At 37.8% G+C, this 15199-nt stretch overlaps 1 protein-coding gene and 1 long non-coding RNA gene across 2 annotated transcripts in view; one reads left to right on the forward strand and one right to left on the reverse strand.

Moving 5' to 3' along the window:
* AGMO (alkylglycerol monooxygenase) overlaps positions 1 to 12062 on the reverse strand; it is a 190537-nt gene extending 178475 nt beyond the window's left edge. Inside the window, exons 1-2 of the mRNA XM_021538314.4 lie at positions 11889 to 12062; positions 5480 to 5610 (exon numbers count right to left, since the gene is read on the reverse strand). Coding sequence (XP_021393989.1) covers positions 5480 to 5610; positions 11889 to 12017 — 260 coding nt within the window. The 5' untranslated portion in view covers positions 12018 to 12062. The remainder of the gene's footprint in view (positions 1 to 5479; positions 5611 to 11888) is intronic.
* The window catches only part of LOC146768164 (uncharacterized), a 60401-nt gene continuing 53863 nt past the window's right edge, over positions 8662 to 15199 (forward strand). The window contains exon 1 of the long non-coding RNA XR_014953232.1: positions 8662 to 11253. This is a non-coding gene — a long non-coding RNA (uncharacterized LOC146768164). The remainder of the gene's footprint in view (positions 11254 to 15199) is intronic.

Here is a 15199-nt window from a genome sequence, read left to right on the forward strand (position 1 = left end):
AATTATATTTTTAGGACACATCTATTGATAGTGCCTTAAACTGCCATAACTATCTGCTGCAGGCATGATTGCGACTGCAGGTTCTGTGGAGACTGAACCTAAAGCCTGACAGCTCTTGGCTGCCCCTTTTTCATTACCAGACAAGTTCCTTGTCTCTCTGCCTAAAGCAAATACCATTTTGCTCAGAGAGTGAACTAAAATAACTCTACTTGGGATCAGATGAGCACCTGTACCAACACAAGAGAGAGAGAGGACTACATAAGTGAGTACAAGAAAGGCAGAAGTGCAGTAGCCAGCAGTTCAGTTGGTTTAAGGGCATGGCATGGCACAGCAGCTTCACTTCCCATTTAACCAGGTTAAGTGACTACCTTTCCAATTTGGCCCCATCTGCTCATCACTGCCCTAAGTGTGGTGGTTACCAGTCCTCAGACCTGCCACCATAATTGCATGCATAGCTGCTCCCTGACCTGGCTCTGTCAAAATGAATGCAGCTGAGCTTAAACACCTCTTTTATAGTTCTTGGGAGGCTTTTGTTTCTGCTTTTAGTGAGATCGCTTTGTCAGGACCAGGTTAGGGAGCAATTAAATGTGCAGTTAAGTTGGCAGATCTAAGGGGGCAGCTGGACCAGAAGCAACACATCTGACCATGCTCTAAACAAACATCTGTCCAAAATCTTAGTCAAACAGATGTGAAGTAAAAATGTACCTAATATGTCTTGAGTAAAAATATAATTTATGAGAAACTGCATGTATCAAATTTTCTTCTAAGAAACATAATCAGTAATTTATGAGATTATAATTATCTATAGTCACATATGATGTATCTAATAGATACTTCAGGAAACCAGCACATACTTCAAGTGGTTAAATCCATGCAGGCAACTTTTTTCTCTTCTGTCAAGACACTCCTAACTCCAAAAGGTTGTGAATAACTTGCACCAACCAAGCGAGTGTATTCTAATCAGCTCTGCATTTTGTTACTCTTAAAGACTGAAAACCTTTGGTTTCAGATTGCAATTTTATATATGTTATATAGCAGATAACTCAGTAATGCTACAAAAGCATTGAGTGTTTCTTGTCCTATAACCCTGGCTTGCTCTTTTCCAATCCCTTTTCTTGTTCTAGCACAAGATTGTGCAGACATAGTAAGAATTGATGTGGGTTAATGTGATGGGGAGGTACTGAACCTGCTTCCCAAACCACTTCACCACAGGGCAACACAAATGCTGATGCTGGCCAAAGAGCGTTGAAGGCACAGAGGGAGGAATGAGCAACGAAAAGTATCAGTCAATCAAAGATGCTTCATTTGGGAGTATTGCTGGTCTAAAATGTACACAAAACTGCCTCTTCAATGCAGCTTCTGAAAAGAAGATTATTTAAAATCCAGATGATGCACAAACCCGAATACACTGGTCTACAACAGAAACAGGATTTGTACTCCTTTGATTTAATTATTGCTAATGTGTAGATATCTTAAGATACTTACTAGCATGACCTAATGAAAAAGCATTTACTCATTCCATTCTCATGTTCAACAACTCAGAGAACTCCAACTTCTTCTTGATTCAAAAATCAAGGTAAATAATTTATACAGACTGTAATATTCTCTTTAGAAATTGGGAAGTTCATTGAAGACTGACCAAACTGTATCAGACATTATACACATAGGCACTCATACACTCTACAACTGTGTTGCAGAGCAGAACACTAAAAATTGGCAATTGAGCATGACCATAAAGAACAAATGCTTTCCCAACTAGTTTGAAAACATACCTACCTCAGTTATCCCCCAAAAACTTTTTGATTTATGTTCTGCTGCTTTAAAAGAAGAAATGGGTCAATATGAAATAATGCACATACTTGTAAAATGGATATTCATACCCAAAATAAACTTTCTCTTGGGAGAATATTTTTAAAGCAGCATTTAAAGTCTCTTGGCAATGGTTAGCTAGAAACATTATTTATTTATTTATTTAGAATAAAAGTTCTCAGAATTTTTTTACTAACATTTAGGATCCTGGGAGTAAACATAGTAATACAAGTTTCTCCCAAATTAATTTTAATTCCATACAACATTTAGTATTTATACTAAATGCAGAGGAATTTATACTGTATGCAGAGGAATGCATAGTATGTATTAATGCAGAGAAAATTATATTTAAGAAATATATGGGCTACTTTACAAGAGATGATATGTATGCACAAACCATTCAACTTACTGCATGCTGTTGAGTCTAATAAGCCTGAAAACAATTGCCTTGTCTGAGTAGACTTTTTCTCTTGCACCTACATTTTTAACATTTGGCATACAAGTATCAACAATATATGACTTGCACTTTCTCAACAGAAAGTTTAAGTATGAAACACTAAATAAATACTGTTTGCCCCCAAGACATGCAATAGTTCTGTTATACAGACTGTGAAATGGAAAAAAATACTTAATGGCTGACTATGGTTGGTGACTCCTAATTTTTCCATTAAATGTAAAGACCTCTTTGCAATGACACATTGGAAGCTTCATTTTAACTAATAGACTGAAGCCACCATTTTAGACCCAACCACAGATTTTTTTAAGGAAGTGGCAAACCATTGCTGCTAGTTGAGAAAATGAAAATTAGTCCCTGGGAGAGGATACAATCAATGGTGTGTTAATCTAACCTTCAGCTGTTAATGATTTGCACTACTATTTCCCCTGATGCTGTGGGCTCTGCTGAAATATTGTTTTAGCAGTTTCTGTCAACTTTCCCTACCTTTTTTCTTCCTGAAAGGGACAGACTGAAGTGAAAATCTTAGCAACAGATTTTTGCCTGTGCTATTTTTCCCCCTTTTTTGGTCTGACCCAGATCTTTCACACCATGGAAGCAAAAGACAGAAGGATAAAGTGTTCTTTTTTTCTTTTTTTGTAGCCAGTCTGTTATTCACAACTCCTCTTACTTATGAAAGAGGTGTTACACTAAGCAGTCACCATTAGAACTGCGATATTAACATGAGATTAAATAATTTAGGAAGTTTGTATTTTCCCTGCTTCTTTCACATTCAGCCAAAAAGCTAAAAGTATTATAGGACTTTTCTTTGGAAAGAACTGCTGAGGAAGGTCTGGTATTTCCAGTCATGAGAGCTGCACAAGCAAACTGGAAGAGACTTCTTGTGCTGGTGTAACAATAAATAGGTGTGCTGATCTTGGAGATTTGCCTGACCCTTCAGACTTTTGAGTCCTTAAGGATCATTTGGTTCACTCAATTGAAACAATCTTGCAAAAGAAAACTGCATAGCCCGCAAGCCAAATTCTGCAGCAAAGGACTGAGTGCCAAAATAATAAAAGTACTCAGCACCTTGCAAAACTGCATTCCACACACACAACACTAGTTTTCTTAGCAAGCATTTTTTCCAGGAATGAGTGTATCTCAATTGTTTCAGTATTAAAATAGAGCCAAAAGGACTTGCAAAACCATTCAAACTTATTTTACATGTATCTCAGGCCCTTTGTTTAACTTAATCAGTTCTGAATATTTCAGATGAATAAAGGTAAATATTCAGCATGGTATGCCTGTCAAGTTTAAAATATTTGGGTTAAGTTGAAGAAGTGGCATTGGATCTATTTCAGTATTGGCTTCATGCAGACTACAGTAACCCTTTATGAGGGTTGTGTGTTGCTGCACACAAATCTCATTTTTTGATATTTAATTCATTTATAAAACATATTGAAAGGTTTAATTTTGTTCCTTCAAGATCATGCTCACAATTCATTAAAAATTATTTGAATATAGATACACTAGATGTAAAAATAACTTCATTAAATTCTCAACTTAGACATAACTGTGTTTGAAGACATATGATTGAGTATTTCTCATATTGAAAGCTCACGCCTCTCATTTTCAGATATTTGAAGAGTTTTGGAGGGTGTCTTTAAAAGGTTTCATCAGGTGTATTTACTACCGATAATTAACACAATCAATCAGAAACTGTCTGTAACTAATGGACCTTGCCAAAGATTGTATTGATTAGAAAGCTTAAAAAAAATCACCCAAATGGCAAATGATCAATGGATTACAAAGAGGATGATTTAGACATTTCACAAAATGAGTTCTACTAACCAGAAAGGATAATTTTTTGTTGTTGTTGCTATGCACTGTTAATGTATTTGATCAAGAATCTGGATTGAAAGAAAAGATTTCTGGTAAAATTTGCAGTGACATAAACCAGAGACATCTAGGTAACGAAGACAATTTTTCATGGATTCAGGCTACTTCAGGAGGACCAAATGTACAATCCATCTATTTCTATGTGGCCAAATATAAGAACATATTGCCTATGAATGGGGAATGTAAGCCACAGAATCCAAGAAAGCATTCAGGGATGAAAGATGGCTCAAAGGATCTGGGATATATAAAGGGAGGAACAACAAGTAGAAATAGAGAACAAATGACTTCATTATTTGGCACTGATGTAGTCATTTCTGAAATATGGAGTGCACTTGAGACATCAACACTAAGAAGGCTGAAAAACTGCAGAGGATTCTGAAAAAAAGCTGGAGGAATAACTGAAAGGCTTGCAAATACACCATATAGTAAATCTCAAATAATAAAAACCTTTCTTCCTTTAAAGAAGAAATTATATACAATTTGATGTTCACCTGCAAATTCATACATAGGGAATAGAAATGTAACCCCATTTGAAAAGAAAATATGCAATAAAGTCTATCATCTGGAAGCTCATATCATGCAAAGGCATATCTAAACCATGATATTACTTACAAGTAACCAAAATTTCTGGAAAACACTTAGAGAAATTTATAAAAAGAATTTGCTGGATTTTTTCACTCGGATTCACCATTAATCCACAGTGGCTATTTCCTTAAAATACAACTCTGCTCACCAAACTAATTCAGGTAAATCTTACGGCCTCTACATTAGAGAGTGAATGATATGATCATGTTTGCAACAATTATCTCAGGAATTAAAATCCCCTGAAGTCAAGGGTAAGATTATGACTGTGTTCAAAGCACTTTGGATCACATGCATATTCACAGTTCTATTGATGTGATTATATGCACCGTTTTATTTTTAAAGGCGAACAAAAACAAGAAACTTGGTTTGTTGGTTTTATTTTATCTTTTTGTATTTTAATGAAAAAAAAAACCAAACAGATTCTAAAATCTAGTCTAACATAAGATATAGTAAACTCAGGTGAAGTCCCAGAAACAGCAAAAGGTGTTTTGCTGCACAACAGCAATACAGATTAATATAATTGATGATTAATTGGTAATGTGGAGCTGGACAACACCCTGTAAGAATCATATTTAGCCTTTCAGGTTAGAAAGATTTTATACATGTCACTAAAATTTAATTGCATAAAGAAAGGTCCAGATGCCTTGTTTAATAATTTTGGATTAGCAATAACAACTTCAATACATAATTATATATTCTTCCTTCATAGTGATTAAAACCCAAACAATCTCAAGATTGTATTCATATACTCACTCTGGTAGTCGGGACAGGATACCTAAGGAAAGAGAACTTATGCCATCATTGATCCGACCCGGCAGCTTACGCTTCTGAATCCAGCTGACAGCAAACTCCAGCCCAATAAAAGTAATGAAGAATGGGATACTCTAAAAATAGTTTGAAAAAAAAAATCACAACAAAACAAAATTAGATACACTTTTCCTAATAGCACTTAATGCTGTGAGATGCTTCTCAGATTGGCAGTCACTTTAGTAGCTACTTCTGTAATAAAGCTCATAACATGGTCCTTAAAAATCAGAACAACCAAGGCTACCATTTAATCCACAACACCAACATAAATCTATTGCAATAACCTCCTCCCACAGTGTTTTCTTTTGTATATTCTGCACATAAATTCAAACATTATCAGAACAAAATGTAAAAGTCTTTCCAAACTAATATTTCTCACATTTAAGTAAATCAGTGAGAGCACCAATATTTGTGGCGACTCCTCCAACCACAAACTAGAACAGAATCTGGTTTGGATTTGATATTGTATGAAGTTTTTTGACTGTTTTCAGCCACTGAATTTGGCATCCAACATTATTATCTGAAAGATATAGTAAAGTGAGTTTCTTTCTACTTGGCATTTCTATTGCCATGCTTTTCACGGCAGACAACAGTTCTGTATGTGCTTTCATCGGTGAACCCAGTATCTATGCAGCCCTTGCCAATTTGGGCAATACTCTCTTCTCTTCCCAGACCAAGTGACAATGATACAATGTTCCCCTCTTTCTTTGGGATTATACTGACTGCAAAATAGTTCTCTGCCTTTCTGCAGAAAAGTATAATGATGAGGAAGACTGAAAAATTTCTCACTCACAACATTGCTTTAGTCTGGGATTCAATTCTCACTGTCCATCTTCTATCCCTGATCAACTAGCAAGCTGAAAATGCAGAGCAACAGCACTCATTAGTGAAAGGTGTAACTGGTGAGGACTGACAGACCTGTTCTCAAATTTTTATCATCTCAGGCAACAAGAAAAAGGCTTGAGTAACAGCAAGTCGTAGAGCATTTTTTTTTTTTATTAACACTGTACTAACAGTCCTTGCACTTCACATGTAGAAAGAATGAGGCAGCAGCAGTGTTTTAGCCATCACCACCAAAATATAGGTCTGTGGCAAGGAAAATGGGAAGGAGTTATCAGATCTCTGTGCAAGCAAATGTTCCTTCAACAGCCTCCCTTGCTCTGAAGAAAACTTTCAGGTAACCTTTGAGACATTTAGACAACTGCTTTTTAGTTTTATGAAGGCATAAAATTCCCACCATGTTTTGCAGGGCAAAAGAAACTTTGGGATGCACCACACATACTTGCCCTGTAAGTTTTCTGCTGCTTCTCCTCTCTTCAAATGGCCTGCAAACACCTACAGCTTCCCTGCCTGGAACCCTCCAAACTGCACTGCTGTAGAACAGAGGCTGCCCCTGCCCATACAACACTTTAATAGAAGCATGTTGTCTCTGCAAATACCATTGCATTTTGGAGGGCGTTCATTTTTGTTGCCAAGTGAGATATGATCTGGGAATTCCTACTAGGCTGGAACAATAAAGAGACTAAGATGGATACAGACCAGATTGCTCAGTCCAGGAAGAATTGGATGATTCAAACCATGCAAACAGCAAGAGATTTATAACGTCTAGAAAATGTGGAAGTTCATAAACTTCAGCAGCATAGGGTTAGGTTACAATAACAGATGGACAGAGCTTAATACCAACATGACACTTTTTAATTTAGGTGCCTAGCTTACTCTGTAACAGCATTTTAGGCATCTAAAAGCTTGTTTCTGATAGGCACCAACTGATGATATAAAAAACTAGAAAGAAAGGGAAGACCTATAAAGGAAACCCTAAAACCTTCCATTTGGAACCAATTAAACATACTAGGAAAAAATAAATACTCCTTGTTTTGCTCTCTATATCTATTTAATTTCTACGTAGATAAGACTTTTAATGTACTTTTCCTAACTGATATAATCAAATAATAGATTCCTAATTTAGCAAACAAAGGTTGATGACCATAGAGGTACACTGCAGCAGAGAAAAGAGAGATTTAATACAAAAAACTACAAAACACTTTATGACAATATTAGAAGGCAGTTCTAGCACAGACTATAAGGAATTTTAAGGTATGGAACAGCAGAAGCTGCAGAACAAATTGAATGGGCTCAGAACAGAGAAAGTGAAGTGCTTTATTCATGAAATAAAAACAGTTAATAGGAAATGTACAATGTCTGTATTCCATGTGATGATTCATTTTACCTAGCAACCTCTGAAACAGTTGAAATACTTGACTTTATATTAATGTACACTATTATAATTTCTGTCTTATTGATTTCATTAAACATTTTCCTCCCACCGTGAAGCGATGAAACAGCCAAGCAGTTGGCGCAACTTTTTGACTCACAAAAGAGGAGTGTCATAGCTAGGAGGCTAAAGAAACATTCACACATCCTTAACCTCCTGCTCATCAAGGAGATTATAAAAGGAAAGATTTATGGCATACCCCTTACTATCTAAGAAATTATTACATCTCTCTCACATACCTTCATTAAGCTTGGTCCAAAAGTAGATCAATGGGATCAACTGCATCTAGGCTAGGATGTATTATTTATGATATAACTATGATATAACTATGACAGCTATTTTTATGGAGAATGAAAAGGCATTCCCTGACCCAAACTGCCCACAGTGTAAGGATGAGATGTAACTCAACAGAAGAAGAATGCAAATAATTCAGAAAAAAAGGAGACAGAGATAAAATCTCATTAGTCTAACCACTAATTTTCTTTTTTCCTGTTTTTTTTTTCTTTTTTTTAAGTTAAAACGACAATGAAGACATCTAAGGAGGATGGCTATCTCTACAACTGTTTCAAGGGTTGTCTCTAAAAATAAAATGCCACAAAGTTAAGAAATAGCCACTGCTGACATCACAGGTCAGTGACATAAGATAGATCCTTTTGATATCTTCTGGCCCACAAATGTTTTACTCTCTCTCTGTTTCCAGGTTTTTTCTCTTCACCCAACAGCAGAAATACTCAATGGAGATTTGCACGAGCTTGTGGTTTTAGCTGAATAACTGATCCATAACATGAAAGCCTTACTCTGAGTACTGTGTAAGAGGGTTCCATTTTAAGTAATCAACTCTACAGAATGCAAAGGACCATTTAAAATCAGTTTCCACATTATACTGTTGCAAAGAATAATATTCTACATTGAAATGCATATACTCACAGTTTTACTGCAATTTTTGAAACAGTTTTTGTTTCCTTAAAGTCCCAGACCTTTATAATATAAGAATCTCAACTTTCAAGTAAAACTAAATATGAAGGTTCTATGCCTCATTATTTAGAAGCAAATTCTAAAATGTGAATTGAATTTAAATGTGAACTTATTCTTTAGGCTCTCAAGAGAGTAAATCAAAAAGGAAAACAGTGATTATTAAAGCTTTCATTTTTGAGTTCTCAGCAGAAGGACTGTCTCTTCAGAAGTCTGACTCATGGAAGTCTTTACAGAGCAGAAGTGATAATTTCAGACCATAGCAAGGTACAAAGCAAATTTATGGTTCATGAAAACTACATTTGGAAAAACAGAAGAATCATTCCACCTGCCCATCTGTAGATTGTGAGAGAATTAAAAAAAAAAACCAAAAAAATCCCAACCAAAAACCAACCAACAGAGCATGCAGAGCCTAATCTTACACCCATAGAAGAGAGGATGCTCTTAAAATGAATGGGCAAGCATCAGTACATCCTGTCTGGGAGAAAGAAAATTGACATACTTCCCAGAAATACAGAAAAATTAAAAATTAAGGGATTTGAATTTTGCATGACAAAAAGTCTTATAAAAATAAATTCTATGATGATTACCCAAGATTCACACCCCTTTTCCCAGAGTTCTGAAGATTTGTTGAAAGGGTGACATCTCCCTGGGCACTGCTGCAGAGCTTTGCTGCTGTCACTGGTAGCAGCTGATCAGCTTATGTTTCAAACAGGACTTGAGGCCTCTACATACAGCTCTGCCAATATGCAGAGCAATAGTGAAAGGACCATTACTTCTGAAAATGGAAGCAGTGTAACCAGGGACAGAAAATACACTGCACAAGTTAAGCTGACTATTCTGTTCTCAGAACCAGAGCTGCTTCACCCCCTGCTGTCATTTCCTACCCAGATGTAACAGCACAGGTGACTCTAACTCAAAGGGACCACTCCTGTGAATTGCCCGTGTTTTGCAAACCAACTAGCTCAATTTTGCAGATTGCTAAACCCATGAATATTTGGGTGAATTTGGAGGTTCTGCTACCTGTCATGTTAGAAGCTGCCTATCCCCACAGCTATAGCCATCTCATCGAATGTCCTAGAAATATTTTCATCCATCTGATACCCAAGTGATCATAGATCTGAGATGCAAATTCCACTACAGTGTCCCAGAAAAAAAAAAAAATAAAGAAAAAATCCCACACCATTTAGAGACACTAATGTAATCAGTAGTTTATTTCACACACACATCAACATTGTTGTCTTTTAGAGTGAATTATTTGAGCTGAGGCCTTCATTTGTTACCAGCTCTACACTAGAATTTTTTTTTTGTTATGTGTTGAATTGAGTTCAGATATCCACTTCTTTAGCATTCCCAAAACCTCCTTGAAAGGCTCATCAGGTCACTGTTAAATCTGTTGCTGATGAATCCAATATATATACTGCTCATGTAATTGCTCCCTCAACAGTCAAGAACAGCAGCTGGAGAGGGACTGTAGACAGCTGCCATCTGCCCAGAAACAAGGCCAGAAGAGGCCTAAGCTCAGGCCAAAGCCAAAGAATTATAACAGTTATGGCGCAAAAATACTTTTATATGCCCACTGAGACAAGTATCAAAAGACCTGTTCTAGCAACAAATGCACTGTCAGGAGGGAAATCTAGCACAGATAACCTAAGATAGGAATTTAAGAAAAGTATAACAGTAATGTGAAACCTTTTTTTAATACTGCTTTTTTTCTTGTGAGAAATAATCCTTTTTGAGCTTATCACAACACTGCTCTACAACAGCAGAAGCCTGCAGGCGCTTTCGTAACTCAAAGTATTAAGAATCCTTTCACAGACTTATGACTGTGTGTCTAGTAAAAGAAATTCCAGGTTTGGCTAATGTCTGACCTGAATATTGCACAAGGGAGAAGAAAACTCAAGGATGTTAAGGTTTGTTGCAGACAAGAAAGTGAACAATACTCCATTGGAAATGTGGGAATAGTAAAAGGGATGAGACAGTAGAGAGAGCTGGAAGGAGAGATCAGCTGACTAGGCAAAACCATCGATCCTCCTTAATCATGGTGCTACAGCTTAGTTGCAAAACACCTCTGAGGACAGCAGTCAATTGACCAGACACTGCACACACAGGCTGGGCTTGCAGCAGCTTTCTGCTTACCTTACACAAGCGGGTTTACCTTTGCTGATAACATCCCTCAGTGAAGGACTGCTGTATACTACAACTCCCAGAAAGCTGCTGACGGCGCTGCACTGCTCTGCACAGTCCATGACACCACCACTGCAGTCTGCCAGCAGCTGCTGCACAGCAGTCCAAGGTATACCTGGCAGAGGAGCTAGTCAGAACTACCAAAACCCATGTAAAAAGTGCACCTCTTTATTGAAGCTGGGCTGAATTTACTTCGACAAGGGCAAAATAGTGTTTATGTGCTGTCTCTGTGAACAGCTGACATTGATCTGGGTTCAGAAGGAGCTGACAATCAAGATATGAGCAGCAGGTAGGCCAGAAGGGAGCAAAGGTATCTTCTTGGAAGTGAATAACGTGGCAGGGAGGGACGGGAGGGAAGGATATGCTGCTGCCTGCTGACAAGGGAGTTCTCATCCACGACCTCTGTACCCTTGCCTTGGATATTTAGGACACAGCACCATCCCAGCACAAATATTTGTTCTAAATTCTCTTAAACAATCTTTATTTTTTATTTTAATTAGAAACCTTTTATTTTTCTGTCTTTGGCTGAGCGTGACTTAAGGGCAAGAGAGACCTGACTTTTTGCTTGCTTTAAGAACCATAAAAGCCAAACACAGTACCATACTTGTTTCCTCAGTTCAGTCTGCTGTCACTGTTCATCTTATCCGTGCTGCTGGATATAATGTTAGCATCAAGCCTCACATATCTGGGTGCTTCCCTGCTCTTGGTACCAGGAGAAATCATCATTTAAATACATGAACACAGAGGGTTACACTGGCAGCTTACAGGCGAAAAGCCCATGAGAGAAAGGCTGTTTTATCGTAACTGAGGTGCCCTTTCGCGGACGTGGTTTCTGCGAGCCGCCCGTGGCTTTCGGAAACAGGCGCAGGTGGGCGAGGGAAGGGCGAGAGATGCAGCCAGGGTGGGAAAGGAGGGGACTCTCACCTTCTCTACGTAGTCGGGCACCTCCTCCACCGTGCGGAAGGAGCTCTCTGCGGGCGGCAGCGCGTAGAAGAGGGCGCGGAGCTGCTGGCCGGGCGCGGGGTCCCGCGGGCCGCCCGCCTCAGCGCCCATGGCCGGGCCGCGCTGCGCCCGCTGCGCTCCCGGCCCGCGCCTCCGCCCGCCCCCAGCGCCGCCCCGCCGCGGCGCCCGTGGGCCCGAGGGAGCGGCCTCTGCCTTGGAGAAAGCTTCCCAATTTTGCTTGGGTTTGGGGCCTCTTTTTTTTTTTTTTTTTTTTTTTTTTTTTTTTTTTTTTTTGCATGTGTCATCACTGTCTGGCCCACCTCTGGAAGCTGGGAGAAAGCTCTCGTGCACCCCAGCTCCCTTCTCACCCTCAACAACCTCAGAACCTCAAAAATCTGCGGAGCTCATGTCACCCTTTCTCACGTTTAGACATATTTCCACATAAAAATAGAAATTATTGCTCAGGTTTGGAGTTCCATAAAAATAAAATGTTGAGGGTTTTGAGAAACAAGCGAAGGTGTGCTCGTTGACTCCTGTATGGGTTCAGCTGTATGGGTTAGTCCAGCATTCTTCCCATTAAAAACTTTAATTTTTTTTAATAGTGCTTATCACTGGTCCAATTTTGTATAGCTTCAGTTAACATCACTGCATTGAAGGTAACCTCTGGAAGCCATCTATTATGCTTTCAATTATGAAGGAATGAAAACTAAGGAAGTAGAAATGGTGAAAAGAGATATATGCCAGATCTTTGTAGAAAATTACCTTTAGAAATGCAAGTAAGGGCAGGCTTTGTGTAGTCAAGACCTTCGGTCTGAAGCTCAGGAGCATGTCAAATGTTTGATATTTGGTGTTAGTACAAATAAGACTTCTGATGAAATAGATTAGCCAAAAATAAAATAACACAATGTCTCAACAATATCTTCATCTCAAATATGCAGTTCCACTGACAGTCTTTACAGAAGAAATGAACTGCAAATCCTGCTGCAAAAGATTTTACCACCATTTAAATTCTGACAGTCATTTAAAAAAAATTACTTTGCATCAGCCTTTAGTTTTGGAAGGAAATGATGCTGGGTAATTTCAGCTGAAGTTTCTGTTTAGGAAAAGTTCTATGCAAAGAAATTGACATTTAGAAAACAGAAGTATTACACATATGTGATGTTTGTATTAAATTAATTGCATTTAAACAACAGCATGGAAGGTCAACTTAAACAATATTTTGCAGTTTTAATAATATTACTGTAACAAATGGCTGTCAGGAAATTACTGGAAATACCAATGAAACATTCTACCTTTAGCTGAACAAAGAAGTATTGTAAAAGGGCATTGATGATAAAATAAGAGTTGGGCACTCTATTAATATGTATCATTTATACTAATATTATAAGTTTAAAAAATTGTTAAATTTATTTAAATGCTTTAAAATTGAATCCTAGTGTTCTCAACTTCATTGGTGATTTATGGTAATCTGAAATTATTATAAAAATGTAGTTGTTAACTTCTAAAATCTGAGTTGATTTAAATAAAAATTCCAAATTTATTCAAAATCACACAAATCAACATCATTCTGGCTAGATCTTCATGGCAGGCAATGACAGAAAACATTTGCTTATTGATTTAGATTAGCCTCAGTAATTCTGTGACATTACTCTCACGTTCAAGCTCCTTTAACTCAGCCTCACCATCTCACCCAGAGCCCTTCCTTGGTCTTGTGCTGGTGCTCATCTTGCTCCATCATCAGCTTTCAGAGTAAAATAACCTACACTTAATCCCACAAAAATTGTTATCAGTGAACTGGGGACCATTCTGGGGTGAGAATGATTAGCCAGGCAAGGGAGCCCATGGCCACTCAAGATGAGATATGTTTTAAGTATCATAGAACCACTACATCACATCACACCATTCTGGGAAAGAAGACACTCCATCAAGTTTTTAGAACTTTCTACTTTCTTAAAGATTATTTTGGATCTCCATGTTATTGTAAATTGTCGCCCCAGTATGACTGTACTAAAGCTCTTGTTTTCAAACAGGAAGGGTGGAAATTGGGCTTGATCATGCTTCACAGAGGAAAATTATGGGTTGTGTTTACCAGCTTCTGTGTCCAAGAAGAAATAGGAGATAGTGCTACAATACCTGCATTTCTGGTGAGGGAAACTGTTTGAAATCTTATCTGGAGCACTTATGACAAGCTTCAGTGGTCTGGCTCTGCCAATGTAGCTGCTGTTGTCGACTTGTGGCTTGAAATTAGCATGCAGTTTTCAGTACTCCTTCTTCCTGTTGTTAAGAAAGTAATGGAAAATCAAGGAATGTTGCTTCACTGGAGGTACTAAGCCTCTCCCACACAATGCTCCCTCCATTCAGTCACCTTGCAGAATTTTTTGTGAGAGCTGACTTTTTTTATTACTTTATTTTCTGCAAAGACTAAAGTAATCTACTTTTTTCCTGTTTACAATAAAATCAACAAAGGGAAAAGTTAATATTTCCCATCCTATACTGCCATCAAAAGTGCAGGAGGACGTTTTGTGTGGAGATTGGGATCCTGCTGTTGACTAGAACATAGTTCCAGGAACTAAGGCAACAAAGACCTCAGTTCTACTTAGAGGAAATTGGGGAGCTGGCCTAACATGATCTGTAGGTGGATCATATTTTGTTTTCTCTAAAGAACTTCATCCCACCCACTTCTTGAGCAGAGAACGCCCAGAGTCTTCCTGTTTAAGTCTCTGTAAGCAGTAAAACACCCTAAATAATAAAGTCATAAAGGGAATTAGGGCAGGTTGAAATTGGGATGGGCCATATAGTCTGCCTTGGCAGTCATTCACAGTAAACTAAATCATATCCAGAACCTAGCTGGGCTTAGTATGCTATGTTTATGTAGTAGTATCTGTGAATAGAAGAACTTTAAAGGAGTACATTTAAATGAGTACACAAGTAGATGTCATAATTTTTTGTATCACCACTCCAAATATACAGCACTTACATTCATGCTTTGCAGTGGATGTCAGCACAGGAGCACTAAATGTATCCGTGTTATTATAAAACTGGTATTATAAAATATTTTCAGTGTTGTCTTTTTGTCTTTGCCATTGATAAACCCTACATCACATTAAAAAAAAAAAAACTACCATTAAAAAAAAAGCCAAATGTTTATTTGTTTCTATTATAAGCCATACATATATATCTCAATACACAAGTCTTAATAAGAACTTACGACTCCAGAGACTTGAAGATAGGGATGTTCTTGAATATTAATCAGTGTTACACCACACCATGCACTTGGTAACTTACTGCTAACT

This window comes from Lonchura striata, chromosome 2 (genome assembly GCF_050655825.1).
Source record: "Lonchura striata isolate lonStrDom1 chromosome 2, ASM5065582v1, whole genome shotgun sequence".
Lineage (NCBI taxonomy): Eukaryota > Metazoa > Chordata > Aves > Passeriformes > Estrildidae > Lonchura > Lonchura striata.